The sequence below is a fragment of the Falco biarmicus genome, chromosome 4 (genome assembly GCF_023638135.1).
Source record: "Falco biarmicus isolate bFalBia1 chromosome 4, bFalBia1.pri, whole genome shotgun sequence".
NCBI classification, from domain to species: domain Eukaryota; kingdom Metazoa; phylum Chordata; class Aves; order Falconiformes; family Falconidae; genus Falco; species Falco biarmicus.
In genome coordinates this window covers 38,909,208-38,923,360 of record NC_079291.1, presented here as the reverse complement: position 1 = coordinate 38,923,360, position 14,153 = coordinate 38,909,208, and the positions used below count along the sequence as shown (strand labels likewise).

Here is a 14,153-nt window from a genome sequence, read left to right as displayed (position 1 = left end):
TAGATATTTTTTGCCTGTATTTTACCAATATATAGTGTTTAAGGCATGAGGCTTTAAAGTAGAACATTGAAGCAATTATTTTGTTCTTCATTTTGAGTGATGCTTTAGTGATAAAAGGATTGTAGTCTGATTTGGTGAATGCAATCGTATTTTAGGAACAAGTGTTCATTTTTCTTGAGAATGTTTTTGGTTGGTTGGCATTTGGGTGAGGGTGGGGTTTTTTGTTTTTGGTTTTTTTTTTGCTTTTGATTCAGTACTAAAGTTTTAAGCAAAACTTGCATTTTTTTCGCCTAACATCACAATAATCTGTCAGTACGTACCTGTTGCAGACATCTCCCTTGTCCCACCCAGAGACGCGTATTTTTCTTGGTGTGGTGGCCTCCATCTGACTGGAATGTATATGCGTGGCTATTTGTATATATAAAAAATACTACAGTAGTTAAGGGGAGAGGTAGTCAGTGTTAGTAAATTGACTTGTCAGATAATCACTGTGTATGTTTTGCAGATGATTTGATGCAATACTAGAACATGTTAGCTCAATGGGCACTACAAAGAGGAGATTTAAACACATGGGAATCTGGCTTTAGAATCTTAAGGGGAAAAAACTAAGAGGTTTGTCATTAAAATCGGAAGACTACATATGAAGACATTGCAATGCAGAACAAGATTGGAGAGTACACTGCTACTCGTAGCAAAAAGCACTTCTAGTCCTAATGCAGGTGATGTTTACAGATGACTAGTCACATTAGTGCTTGCTGAGTCCCCATTGTGTGTAGTATAGTCAGTGTCACAAACCACATAAGCCCATTGAACTGTTTCTAAAACAGATTTATTATCTTTCAAGCTTGTTTAAAAAAACCCCTAGTTTTTACAAAAATCCAAAAGGAATGATACTACTATTTGAGAAAAATAAATATGAAAGGCTAGGTATTGGGACATTTATCCATCTCTCTTGCTTGCTCCCAGAGAAGAGAATGAATATTTTCAAAGTATGTCAGGGATGCTGAGAAATGCCAAAACAGTTCAGACAAACACTACCACAAGTACCTGTAGTCACTAGAATAAAGGTTTAGCATTAGAAGTGCATTGTATCTGTTAAGTACATCTTTTTGATCGTTACATACTATATAATTAGTTTGAATTCTTCATAGATGCATTGATTTCTTCTAATGCACTTCTGGATTTTCTTTTTGTGAATTTGAGAAGCTCGTGTAGGTAACATATTCTATTCAAAACCAGTTGTTAGTATACTAACACTTGCTTCCTTTTTGTGGTGGTTAGAGAAACTTGGAGCTATGTTCCTATACTCTGCAGCATGCCCTTACACACAGCATGGGATTCAAGATGTTAATGCATCCAAATCTTCAGTTACAAAAAAAGGTGAAAGCTTTAACCCTTGTTCTGAACTTGTGCTACTTCATTTTAAAGTCTGAATGAAAAAAAAAAAAAATCCTGTGGGCTTTTACATTATAAAAGTACTCTTAATAAAGTGCCTATTGTATAGTTTAATGATCTTCGTTGTTTCTCTTTTATAGGTGTGGCAAGCATGTTTCTGGAGAAGTGGACTATGTTATAATCTTCAAAATGCTGAAACAGAAGGTGCATGCACACATACCATCACTGAAAGCCTGTGCAGACACTATTGGTTTGGTACCTCCGTGTAAAGGTGAGTTGTAACTTGTCTACTCAGACCCACTTTATTTCATTACCATGGGAGAGAGCAAAATTATTTTCAGTAAAGACTTTTAACATGGAAACTAGCTATACAATACAATGTTGAAGTAGTAAGATGCAATGGGGTGGTAGTAACATCAAAAGAAATGCAGGTCTTGAAACCTGCTTTTAGAAATAAGGCATTAGAAGAACTAGTGTATTACGTTGGTTACACCCCCATAAGGTTAGGTGTGGTATCTTTGCAGTGGATGCCCAACCGCTGCATAAGGCTTTGCTCCCCATTATGTGTTTTATCTAGAACAGAAATGTTTCTCTTCAGGTAAATTTATGGCATGGCTGAGGGGATAGAGTTTCCAAGGGTTGGGAATGCTTGTGTGCATGCGCACATGCGTATGTGGGTACATATAGATACTCATATGGGTGTATGGTGATAACGGACTCTGAAACCACGCACATCTAAGGAAGTTCTGCGATAATGTCAGAGTTGCCTGCACTCGGGTAAGCCCTATGCTCGGCAGCGGGATCTTCAAGCAATGATCTCTGTTGGCCAAGATCCGACTACAGAACACTGAACACGAAGCAACAGGTAGGTGACTGACAAGCTGGCCTCCCCCTTTGGAGTTGGGGGGGGACGACACTTAGTTACAACCGGAGGACCACTGAGCATGTTAACGTCGGTTCTGTCCTTCAGGGGCTGTCATTGTGCACTGAGGTGGTTGAATCCATGTTCCACCTCAAGCTTGCAACTTTGGTTACCCATTCATGCCATCATCATTCTGTGTTACCTGCCAGCCTGCATGGCTGCAAGGCATATGACTCCTTAGATGCACCTGTCGGGGGTGGGTGTGTGCCTTCACCCTGTGCTCAGAAGAGCCTTGGCTGTGAAGGACTCAGCTAATGTAACTGGTGAAGGTATCTATGAAGCTCTTGTGGTGGTCTCTTGAGTGCAAGAATGATGGGGGGAAAAATGGTGGCTGCTCTAACCGACGTTACAGTGGGGTATGTGGACAGAGGATGGAAATATGAATCGCCCTGTACTCCCCAGCTGGAGAATCTCTGTGAGCTATATGGCCCATGTGACCTCTGGGCCAGTGGCTGATGAGCACCAAGGGCTGATGAAGGCTGCCCATGCTGGGCTTTTTGATCACATTGATAGCTGATACCACAGTAGCATCAAGTCACAGGCTGTCTTGGTCTTCCACTGAGTCTACCCAAAGGTGGAAATCACTTCCTTGCCCAAGTTTCATTCTGTAGATGTTCTGTATCTGAGATTAAGACATGCAATTAGATTATTAAGAATTATGGGAAATTCCTGAAACAGTGAAGTGTAAAATAAAACTACAATCAAATGTGAACGAGCATTCATATCATTCTTGTGTGACTAGTTTGGATGTTACTTGCATGACAGCAGGAGATGGAGTCCCCTTTATCCCTCTTGTTTTTTCTATTTTGTTTATCCCTCTTGTTTTTTCTATTTTGTTTATCCCTCTTGTTTTTTCTATTTTGTGTCATCTCATGAAAATATATTTCTGAAAAAGAAGCTATTTTTTTCAATTGCTTGCTGCCACTCACATTTAGCTGTAACCTCTGTATGCCTCTAATCCCCTCTCTCAAAGACAACAGAGGGGAAATTTTAGCAGCCAATCAATCTAGAACAACTTTACAGCTTATTTACAGAGAATATACGTAAGTGGACTAGAAAACAAATGCCAAAATTGATTTCTTAGAATAACTAGTCTTCTGGACCATGTAAGGAGATTGTTTATGCTATTAAATGCAAGTATAAGTAAAGGTAAATGCCATTAGTAATTCCAGCCAGTAATAATGTCACCTGATACCTGTAGCAGAGTGAGGGTAGGTGTGAAATGAGTTCGTTAACCAGATTAACATCTCTGAAGGATGTGAGATTAATATTTGGTGGGTTTACCATGTGTTCTGTAAATGTTACTGTTTGGTTTCTGATATTCAACAGTGTATCCACTTTAGAGAATGCAGCTATCCAAAATAAATGCTGAGCATCCCAGATATAGCACCATAAAAAGATTTGGGATGCAAAGCAGGTGTTTGGGTTGAGTCCAGTTTCATGGGGATAAAGCAGCTGCAGATTTGGGTGGCTGTCAGATTTGATCAAATTTTTTTTTATTGTTTTTATTTTGAGCTGAGGGGGGATCTTAAAGATCTAGTGTCTCGAATATTCTTTGATATGTGGAAATTTTGACTTTAGAACCCAGGCTTTCTCTGTGACCTTCAGAACAGCTGTGCAATGTGGTACTCCAGTAGAATAGAGGTTGAGAGCCACACCATGGAAGTAATTTGCCAAGTGATGGTAGTTGCTTGTGTGGTTCAAGCCACCAGCTAGAGTAGGAATTTGGAGGTGGGTCTCACATTATTTCAGGAACAGGCACACCATCCCCAGATGTCACTTGGGGTTCATCTTTCAAGTACAAGGTGTGCAAGCAGGGTACTTGAGCCTCAGAAGCTTCATGGCCCTTGGAAAACGACACTTTTCTGGCCACAGAGATGCATGAATCTCATCCTGTAACCTGCATTCAGATTGGTTTAGCTCAGTAGCTGTTTAGCTTGTTTCTGAGGATAATTTTAGCAAATAACTTGCCTGACATATTTTAGGGGTTACTACAGAAGATCTAACCTGGAGGCTCCTAAGTGAATGCAAGTTTTCTATGTTGTAAAACATGCATCAGATCTCTGAACGTTTTCTGCTTTGCTGGTGCCCTGATTTCCAAACCACTTGCCATGAAGCCAAATGATTCTTTATTGAACAGAGATATAATAATATTTATCAAATGAAGATAAATAAAAACCTTAGCTTTCTTTACATCACCTGATTTTCTAAGAAACTCATGGTACTAAACTCTACTTGTAGTTACCCAGCCCAATCTCCTAATTCCCAGAGTGGTGAGCAGCAGTAACAAGATGTGTGAAAAGGATCCTGTGCAATGACTAGATGTGGGATGAAACCAGCACCAAAAAACTTGTATTTGTACACTCGGAATGAAAGAACTAGACAAAGTCTGAACCACTTTTATCCAAAACGGGCTGTTCATCGCTGCTTGTCCAGTTGTTTTTTCAGTCCATAAGAGCTTCCTGTCCCTCTAGATGCTGAGAATTTTGAAGGTAATTCCAAAGTACAGCCCAAGTAAAGACTTCAGTGGACTAAATACTTGTTGAATGAAAGCGTATTTCTACTTATCAGCTTTGGATTTACTAGTTTTAATTCAGTTGACTTTTGTCTTACTTGCGCACTGTGCTGCCAGAACAGAAAGCACCAGCTTACCTTCCCTGTACTATCTATATGACATTTTACTGTGTTTCTATCCATTCATCACCATCTTGAATGATCCTAATCTTTCCGGGTTTTGTCACTGTCTTTCTCTGAGCCTTGCAATGTCCTCATAGGCAGTGGCCAGTGCAGTGCTCCAGATCAGACTGTACCTCCAATTTAATGTCAAAACGGATTCTGTGTGATAAGCTCTCTATTCAGATGACAATTGCATGTGCTTCCTGTTGCGAGGTGGTATTCATGCTCTGACCTGAGTAACCAGCAAGGTCAAATGTTTTTATGTACGTTAGTCAAAAAGGTCAGTGCTGTATCAGTCATGCAGTCAGAATGCACTGTTGACTGTAATTGGATGTGTAACTGGTACTGATACAAGCAAATCTAATTACCACGTATTCAGAATGTAAGTGTGGTTTTCACATGGAAACATTTAGGGTGGTACACTTACGGTAACAGGTGGCCAGATGAATAGAGACAATTACAAAATATTCATAGATCTGCCTCTTATCAGGAAAGTCTTACTATGCTTTTTATAAACTTTTATGACTGAATGTTGACCACTGAGAATGTGTTTGTTAAAAAGTGCCCTAGTTTGCAGTTACAATCTGGTATATTTGAGAAACCAAAAGTTGCAGTATGTTGGGAGGAGAGTTACATTTTCCACAGCATTATGTTGCTGTAACATTCTTTTAACTGGAGTCAGCGTTATTTTTCTGTCATGTCTATGCATACACAGGGCTCCACTGTGTATCCCTCAAAGCAGAAAATGTAGATTTCATTGGAATTATAAAAATACAAAGCAATTTATGTAGGTTTTTTAGCATTTAAAAATGTGTTACTCTTTCAGCATGTTAAAGTGGGCTAATTTCTTCAGAACTTTAGGCAGTTTAAAACTGTGAATCATGATAGCAGTCACTACTACTTACCATAGTGGTTACACCAAAGCTTCAGTTTTACAACCAGGAGATAAATTCCAATAAATTAGAAGTACAATGTCAACAGAGCTGTTTAGTCTGTGTATCTGCCTTATCTTCTGTGGAAAGGAGAGAAGTAACACTTGGATGTTAAAATTAAGTGTTCAATTATGACTTGTAAGTAATTATGCTTCAAAAATAATATTTGGAATACCTATGGTAAATCAAAATCTGAATATCTACTTATCGCATGTTTTTTTCCACTTTCTCTTGATCCTTTGAAATAATTGGCATATGCTTTTCAGGCTTCATTTTTCTGCCATTGTAGTTCAGGTACAGAATGTGCTTGTTATGTTTGGCAAGTCGTGAAGATGGGTTGCAACATAGGGTAGAGCTGTTCTTGCTCATTCAAAAGAGAATTGGCCTAAATTTTCAGTGTAATAAAATTCCAGAGACCGTTAACTGGCAAGAGAATGAACATGGGAAAGTTGGCCTTCGTTTGCAAACAACAATTTCTTTGGGCATCCCAATATAAGAAGGATATCAAATTATTAGAGTGTGTCCAGAGGAGCGTGATCAAGATGGTGAAAGGTCTTGAGGACAGGACTTACAAGGAGCAGCTGAGGTCACTTGGCTTGTTCATCTTGGAGAAGAGAAGGCTGAGGGGTGACCCTGTTGCAGTCTGCAGCTCCCTCAAGGTGTCTAGCAGAGGGGGAGGTGCTGATGACCTCTCTCTGGTGACCAGCGATAGGACATGAGGAAATGGGATGAAGCTGCATCAGGTGAAGTTCAGATGGGACATTAGGAAAAGGTTCTCCACTAAAAGGGTGGTCAGTCACTGGAACAGGCTCCTCAGGGAAGTGGTCTTGGCACCGAGCCTGTCAGAGTTCAAGGAGCAGCTGAGCCAGCGCTCTTAGTCATACGGTTGTTTTAGGTAGTCCTGCGAGGAGCAGGGAGTTGGACTCAGTTTCCTTATGGGTCCCTTCCAACTTGAGATATTCTATGATTTCCTGGAAGAAGAAGAAAACCTGCCCCCTGATGTGAAAAAGCTTATTGCTCAGAGGTAGACCATCTGCCACAGTCCTGAGCAATGTCAAGGAGCTTCCAGTGAAGTAAGAGCAGGAAGTGAGTATCTATGTTCTGTGCCTGATTTCCAAAATGAACCTGGAAAAGGGTTCATTTCATTTCATAATCAATAAATTAAAACATTATTTCTCTGAAGGATTAATCCCATCAAATCATGCATTTTTAACCACTGTGTACAATGAAAGGGGACTTCAGGCATGCTGATCAGGATTTCCTTCATTGTGATTCAGATCCTCCAATGTGATATAGAAAATTCCTGCAATTTATTTAAGCCTTCTCTTTTGAATTAATCTTCAATATTTATCATAGAAGTGCTTTCCTAGCCAAATGGGAGAAGGATATAAACAGGAGAGGTTTGCAAGGGGAGGGACATGAAAACTTTTTTCAGCTCTGTTTTGGCCAATTGCTTCTAGCGCACATACTTTTAAAAATGCCTTTATCTTTGCATTAGTTCGCTGTATTTCTAAAAAACGTTTTAAAAATTATTCTTAAAATTAGTGAAGGGTTTGATCAAAATAGAGTTGGCATACTAAAAAAGTCCCAGATCTATGAAGCTACTCTCATCGTACCTCACCACATCCCCTGAGCCTGGAGATGTGCATTTGTAGTTGTTGGCTTAAGGCAGCCGTGCCTTGGCTAGTGCATCTTCCATGTGTGATATCTACACCGAACCTAGATGATGGTAATGGCACGAAAAAGAAGAAATATATGAGGTACAGATCCAAGAAAAGAGTGTTTAACTGTACTGTGTATCTACTGCGTAACTGGTGTAATATATACCCAATGTCATGAATTCTCACAGGAATGCTGACAGAAGCAGCTGTGGAAGAGTGTGCCAGTGGGGACAGTTTGGTCTTACTGGGAATAACTGTAGAGGCTGGCTGCACCCTGAAACGTAAGGATTTACAAATTTTGAGAAAAAGGTTGAAACATCATATTGTAGTACTGATTTTTTAAATTATTATTTTTTTAATAAATAGCACTTTCTTGTTTTCTTTACCTATCCCACCCGTGGTTGTTCTGATACCCTGCAGCAGAGTTTTGTAAGCTAATAATCTGCTGTTTCAGCAACTGCTTGAGGATTTAATGGATACTCGGAGGTAATATTCCATCTTGCCTGTAGTGTATGACTGCAGTGTAAGCAGGGCAGCACAAAACTTATTAGCCACTTTCTCCTTGAAGTTGATACAGGCTTGCAGATGCAATACTGTGCTCCTACATTGTCTGTCTTACTCCCATTCTCTGCTTGTTGAACCATCATTTTGTCTGGTTTTATGTCATGGAAACAAACTGTGAGAAACTGAGTTTCCTTCACCTGTCCTCTAATTGCTTCCCTTACTAAGATACTCTATGTAAGCAAGGTAAGACCTACAGAGAGATCAGGCCCGGAGCCCTGACCCTTCCCAGCAGTGGCTCCCTGGGAGCGTGGTCCCTGTGTGGGGGGAGCCCACTGAAGGCAGCCTGGCAGCCTGAAATGCGCGTAAGAGCAGAAATGGAGGTGCCAGGTGTCCTGGCTGTTGCCAGTGCAAGCAATGCCATTAATATTGATCTTCATAATGGTTTTAAGATTACGGCATCAAAAGGTTGCTGGTTGGCTTTTTTCCCCCCTTCATTTACTCTTCCAAACTATAACGAGCAGCAGTTGCAGTGCCCTGTCCTGTGATGCCACCTCCTTTATCGCTTACCACTGGGGCAAACCTTGCAGCCGGGGGTCTGACCCCGCAGCCTCTTGCCAGGGTCGGGAGGGAGCTGGGAGCTGCATCTGCCCCCGTTCTGCCCTGACACTCCTGCTGCCCTCCCGCCTCGCCCTCACCGTGCGCCATGGCATCCTCGGCTTCGGAAAACGCCGGGGAGCGGGGGGGCCTTAGACAACTGCCGCTCTTGTCCCGTTTTCAACACGAAACGTAGTTGGGAAAGGTGGGACGTGCGGGGTGCTGGCAGGCGGCACTGCTGCCCGCGGCCTCCCGGTAGGTGGGAGTGTGGAACCGGGCTGCGGCTGCGGCCAGCCCTGGGCCGCGGGAGAGCCCCGGGTGTGGGGCGGCATGGCGGGGACCCCCGGCACTTCTGCCGCTCGCTCCGGCCTCTGGCTCGGTCCGGGAGAGCGCGTTGTAGCGTGACGCGAATGACGCCGCGTCGCGATCCTTCCCGGCTCTGTCCCCAAGCGCCGCTCCAGTGGAGAAAGCGAGGAGGGGGTGGAAATTTAAGGAAAAAAAGGTCATAGAGAAGGAAAGGGAGGTTTCTCTGGAGAGGAACGAGCCGCGGAGGCGAGCGGGGCCGGCGGCGGGGCGGGGCGGGGGCAGGGAGCGGAGACGCCCCGGGGCCCCGCCCGGCGGCACGGGCTGGTGGCGAGCGCGCGCCGTGCGGGGTTCCCCGGGCGGTGCGGCAGCGGGGCCGCCCCACGGGGTGGGGGCGTGGGGGGCAGCTGCGGGCGCTCTGCGGTGTTCCCCTGGCTGCGGGGCTTCCCCTCCGGTCCCGCGCCGGTCCCTCACGCCCTGGCAAACGACTACATTTCCCAGCACTTCCTTCTTCCGAGCGGGCTCTGCGGGGAGCATCGCCGGCTCTCGCCATCTCCTTCCCTCGCAGGGGGCTCGGCGCGGCGGCGGCGGCGGGGCGGAGCTCAGCTCGCAGTCCCGGCCCCGCGGCAGCCGCGGCCCCGCAGCGCTCCCCCCGCCCGTGCAGGCGCGGAGCCGGCGGCGCACGGCGCGGCGAGCAGCGCCATGCGGGCTGCCGCCTGCCTCCTCTCCCTGGCGCTCTGCGCCCTGCCCGCTCCCCCAGGTGAGTCGCGGCCGCGGGGCAGCGCCGCCGCGCTCGGGGCGGGCAGGGGAGCGGGGATGCTTGCGGCGGAGCCCCGTGGAAGCGGCGGGGCCGGGGGCGCTGCGAGTGACGGGTGCCTCTCCCCTGCCCAGGAGGCGCCGGGCCGGCGGCAGCGACAGCGACGGCGGGGCGGCGGGGCGAGAGCCGCTTCGCGGAGCGAGAGAGCATCAGGCCCCTGCGGCTGGTCTCCGGCGGCGGCGCGCGGCGGCCGGCGCTGAGCACGCGGGTGCGGAGCGGCGCGGCGCGGACGCAGGTAGGCGCCGGGCGGGGGGAGCCGCGGCAGCCCCGGCACCTGTCGCCGCGGCCTGGCGGCCCCGCGGGGCGGCGAGGGCCCCCCCGGGCGGCAGCCGAGGCGGTAGTGCGGCGGCTCTCCCGCACCCCTCCCGCGGGTGGGCCCTCGCCGCGGTGGTTCGGGAGCGGTGCCCGGCGCGGGGCCGGTTTTCCCGGGGGAGCGCTGGGCATGCCCGTCCTGCGGCAGCAGCGCCGGGGCGGGCTGCGGCGGCCCCCGGGCCCGCCGGTCCCCTGCCCGGGCCCGCCGGTCCCCTGCCCGGCCGCCGGCCGGTGCTGCGGGCGGAGCGCGCTGCTCGCGGCTGCGGGGGCTGGGGGAGCCGCGGGGTGAAAGTTGCGGTGCCTTTGCGGCAGCTGGGGTTGGGTCGCTGCGGCTTCATTCCGGTTTCTGGCTTGAAGTGTGGGCGGGTGTGTGTGTGTGTGTGTGTGTGCGGGGGGCTCGGAGGCGTTTTTAAAAATAGAGGCTGGAAATGGGAAGGGAATTGCTGGAAATAGAACGCGAGCTTGGCATCGCGGTGTGGCTGGGGTACCGCTGCCCAGGCGGGGTATGTTTCAGGTTTCCCTCACGTGAGGACCAATCCCTACAGCTTTTAACAAAGAGCCACCCCAGTTCCCTTTAAAACGCAGCGATTTCCATCTCAGTCACTGAGCAGCGTATCCGAGGTGGGCCATGGGTGTTAGACCTAGGACAAAACCACATCGAGTCTGTGCTGTTGTAGATGAAGAACGTAAAAAAATTGCGCCTTTGGGGAAACAGCTGACATCCAAGATGAGTTGCAGGCTTCCCTTTCCTCCTCTTCCAACTGACTGCTGTCCATTTAAGAAACAAAATAGCTGACAATATTGTCTCGGATTTCTTTTTATAATCCATAAAGTTTAAGCACTGATAGCTTGTATTCTTTTTGTGTCACTAAATAATAAAGGCTCTCGATAGTATATGTATTTGCCTCTGAATGTAACTTCACATAAAGATTTCTCAGATGTGAGGGCCATATTTACAGTGCAATAAAATAGGATTCTGCAAGTTCCAGATTGGATGCTTTGTTTAAAAAAAAAAAAAAAAATCCTCTCAGCATTTTGAAGGCCCTTGAACACCCAGAAGTTCAAGTGCTTTGTGACATGTCCATTTAAAAAGTAGTAATGATTGCATTTGGATCTAATATTAAGATTCGAATACCGGTCTTACAGAACAGGTCATTAGTTAATGGGCTTTGCTTCTCTGAATGTCTCAACTTTTGTTCACCAAATCCTATGCTCATGAAGAATTTTCAAGTTATCCTCATTTAGTTGTTAGTATTAATGTTACTCCAACCAGAAAAAAAAGTGACACTACTGAGTTAAAAAATGGTTAAATGTTTACTTCACAACAGTCTTCAGGCTAAACTGAGCTTAAATTTGTAAAGCTGTGCATGCAACTACAACGTTTCCTCCTGATAACAAGGTTCCTTCTGCTGCTTAAAATATCGACAGTCTCTCTCCCATGGTATCTGATGGCTGTTACCCACAGAAGGATGCCGTCACTGGTAGTGATTTGGAGGAAGAAAATTACGAAGCAAAAGCTGGCCAAACCGCGTGGAGCTGTGCTGATTTTTTGTGTTCCTTGCATAGGGCAGAGTTACATCCTAATTGCAGGATACTGCATCCGTTTCCCAGAGATCTGAGTCAGCTCGGCAGTAGTGGACCAGCAGCACAGCTGCCTTTGCTTAACTGAAGTTTTGTAGAAGCTGCCTTTAGGAAGGTATTTTTGCAGTAACAGTGTGAAGTGTGCTGAGTAATCTAGTATACTGACTGCCCAAGTCTAACATCCCATAAAAAAACCAACACCCTTACCTCTGCCAGAATGCTTGTAAAAGTTATGGACTGAGTTAACTTTTATGGTTGATTTTGGGTGGCTGGTAAAAGTCACACGAAGTATAAAGATGCAGGGTGCTGGATTCTGCTCACACATGAAGAGGCACCCATGCCTGCCCTGAAGAGTTAACAGTCAAAGATCTGTGGCATCTAAAAGCACAGCAGATGTGCCCTCTCCATCAATAACATTTTCACGTGTCTTTGTTTTATGATTGAATATGCTCTGACTGCCTCCATGCCCTGTTCTATCCATTGCTAGTAGTCTTTGGACAGCTGTGTTTCAGAGTTAGAAAAAACTGGTCTTGAACAGAGATTTCAAACCAAAGCTGATGGCCTTGTGGATTAGTTTAGGGAGGATGCTTCTTGGAGGAGGTTAAGGCATTCAAGAAGTATCTCTGATGGCTGAAGGACAAGCAGCTGTGTCTAGAAACGCAAAGATACCTGAATGGGATGGTGCAGTCAGAGGACTAGACAGTGAGGCTGTAGCTGTTGAATTAATGTAAAACAATGTAATTGTGTTTTGAATTGGATAAAGATAAAAGGAGAGAGAGAGATAAGCTGGAGAGAAGGAAGTCGCATTAAATCGGATTGGATTCCTTTAATTCCTTGATGAAAGCTTTAGTTGCAGAAAAGGGCAGAAGTTGTACAAGAGGGATGCAAGCCTGAGTTTGGAATTACACAAAGGGAAACTAAGATGGTCATTCAGGGTACAGCTGAAGGAAAGCGTTGCCTTTGCAGATCAGGAGTTTCAGAACAGGCTTAACGATGCAGGAGAGTATTATGAGAAAAGGAGGCGAAAGAAGGGAACCGAAGGCAGAACTGACTGGGAGGTAGTTTTTTTTCAGCATTTTTTGAGGTTCTTCTCTAGCAACCTCCTTTGTTTTGGGGATTTTGGGGCCATTGCCATAACTATTAATGACTTCTCTCTTTGATCTATTAAATAGTAAAGGAAATAGTCTATGTACTCATGCTAGAAACCCAGAATATAATTGCTTGAGAAACAAAATCAGCATGTTCCCAGTTGTAGCAGTCCAAGATTGCTGGACTCTGGAGCAAAGCACGAGGCAAATGTTGTAGGCTATTATATGTTCATGTAATTAATGTTTTAATGTACAGTATGTAGTGGACATTGGAGAATTCACGTGACTTTGGGTTTCTGCTTTTAATTCCATTGCAGAATAGAGTCACTACCAGTATCCGTGACGTTCCTGTATCTCAGTTTCTCTGTTCCCCAGAGGGGGCCTATTAGCAGCTGCACAGCACTTAATCTAAAGAGTAATCAAGATATATCTGAGAATATGCTAATATTAATATTATCATTAATGCAACCCAGGATCTTAGCAATGGACACTTAATTTGCTGTTGCATAAATAAGCCTGTTAGATGATGAATGTCCTCTATGGCAAGGACATTTAGTGAAGGCTAAGCTAAGATTTTTGTGTTCAAAAGAAAGAAAGCTCCTACTGTGGACATCTGTAAGGAATCTCTTACCTCCACACCTTGAGACGTATTTTAATTTGGTATTTTAAGAAGAACATGGGAAATGACAAGTCTCTTAGTGATTTCCTTTAGTGAATACTGTGCAGGCATGTTCTTCATTAAAATGTGTGAATGTGTAAGCATTCGTCTGCACTGCCTGCATTTGTTCTTCCGCCTGTGAAGGAGACCAAAACAAAGCACAAAGTATGCCTTTACAAACTTGAGTTTGTACTCTATGTCAGCACCTGGTTTGGAGGACCTTTTTCTCTAACCATATTCAGTGGATCAAATGTTGTGGTTGCGAAGATGAGATTCATTTTTCGGCTGGACATTGGAGTACCAGACCTCTACATGCCTTCACCCAACAGATGCCTGCCTTTAACTTTTACATGTAACTTAATAGTGATCTTGCTCTCCTCAGCTGGACACTGCCAGTCAACACCAGCGGAGAAGGGTCCCAATTCTCCTTTGAGGCCAACATTTTGTGGTCATGCTAGTAAGTCTGCACACACAGTCTGAGGGACAACATTGTTCCTCTTGTGGCTTTCATTGCATTACTTGTTTTTGATCTGTTTAGGTGTTGCTATGGAAATTTGGGAGATTTGCTATGATTTTCAGTGGGAACAAGGTCCTGACTCAATGATCTACAGTGGACATGGATTCACTCATCTCTGCTGGCTATGAAAAACATTAATAGTATAGCGACTTCTGTTTCTCGGCCTGTTTTTCACTTGCTTGTCGCCAGTTAC

The 14,153-nt window shown here is 45.3% G+C and overlaps 1 protein-coding gene across 11 annotated transcripts in view; it reads left to right on the top strand.

The window, feature by feature from the left end:
• The first annotated feature begins 9,318 nt into the window (after positions 1–9,318).
• ADAM22 (ADAM metallopeptidase domain 22) overlaps positions 9,319–14,153 on the top strand; it is a 137,760-nt gene continuing 132,925 nt past the window's right edge. For 5 of the 11 annotated variants that reach the window (XM_056334881.1, XM_056334879.1, XM_056334878.1 and 2 more), the window contains exons 1-2: positions 9,320–9,747; positions 9,879–10,039. In XM_056334881.1, coding sequence (XP_056190856.1) covers positions 9,690–9,747; positions 9,879–10,039 — 219 coding nt within the window. In that variant the 5' untranslated portion in view covers positions 9,320–9,689. Of the gene's footprint in view, positions 9,748–9,878; positions 10,040–14,153 lie in introns of all 11 variants that reach the window. The other 6 variants (XM_056334885.1, XM_056334875.1, XM_056334874.1 and 3 more) reach the window with 2 other exon arrangements.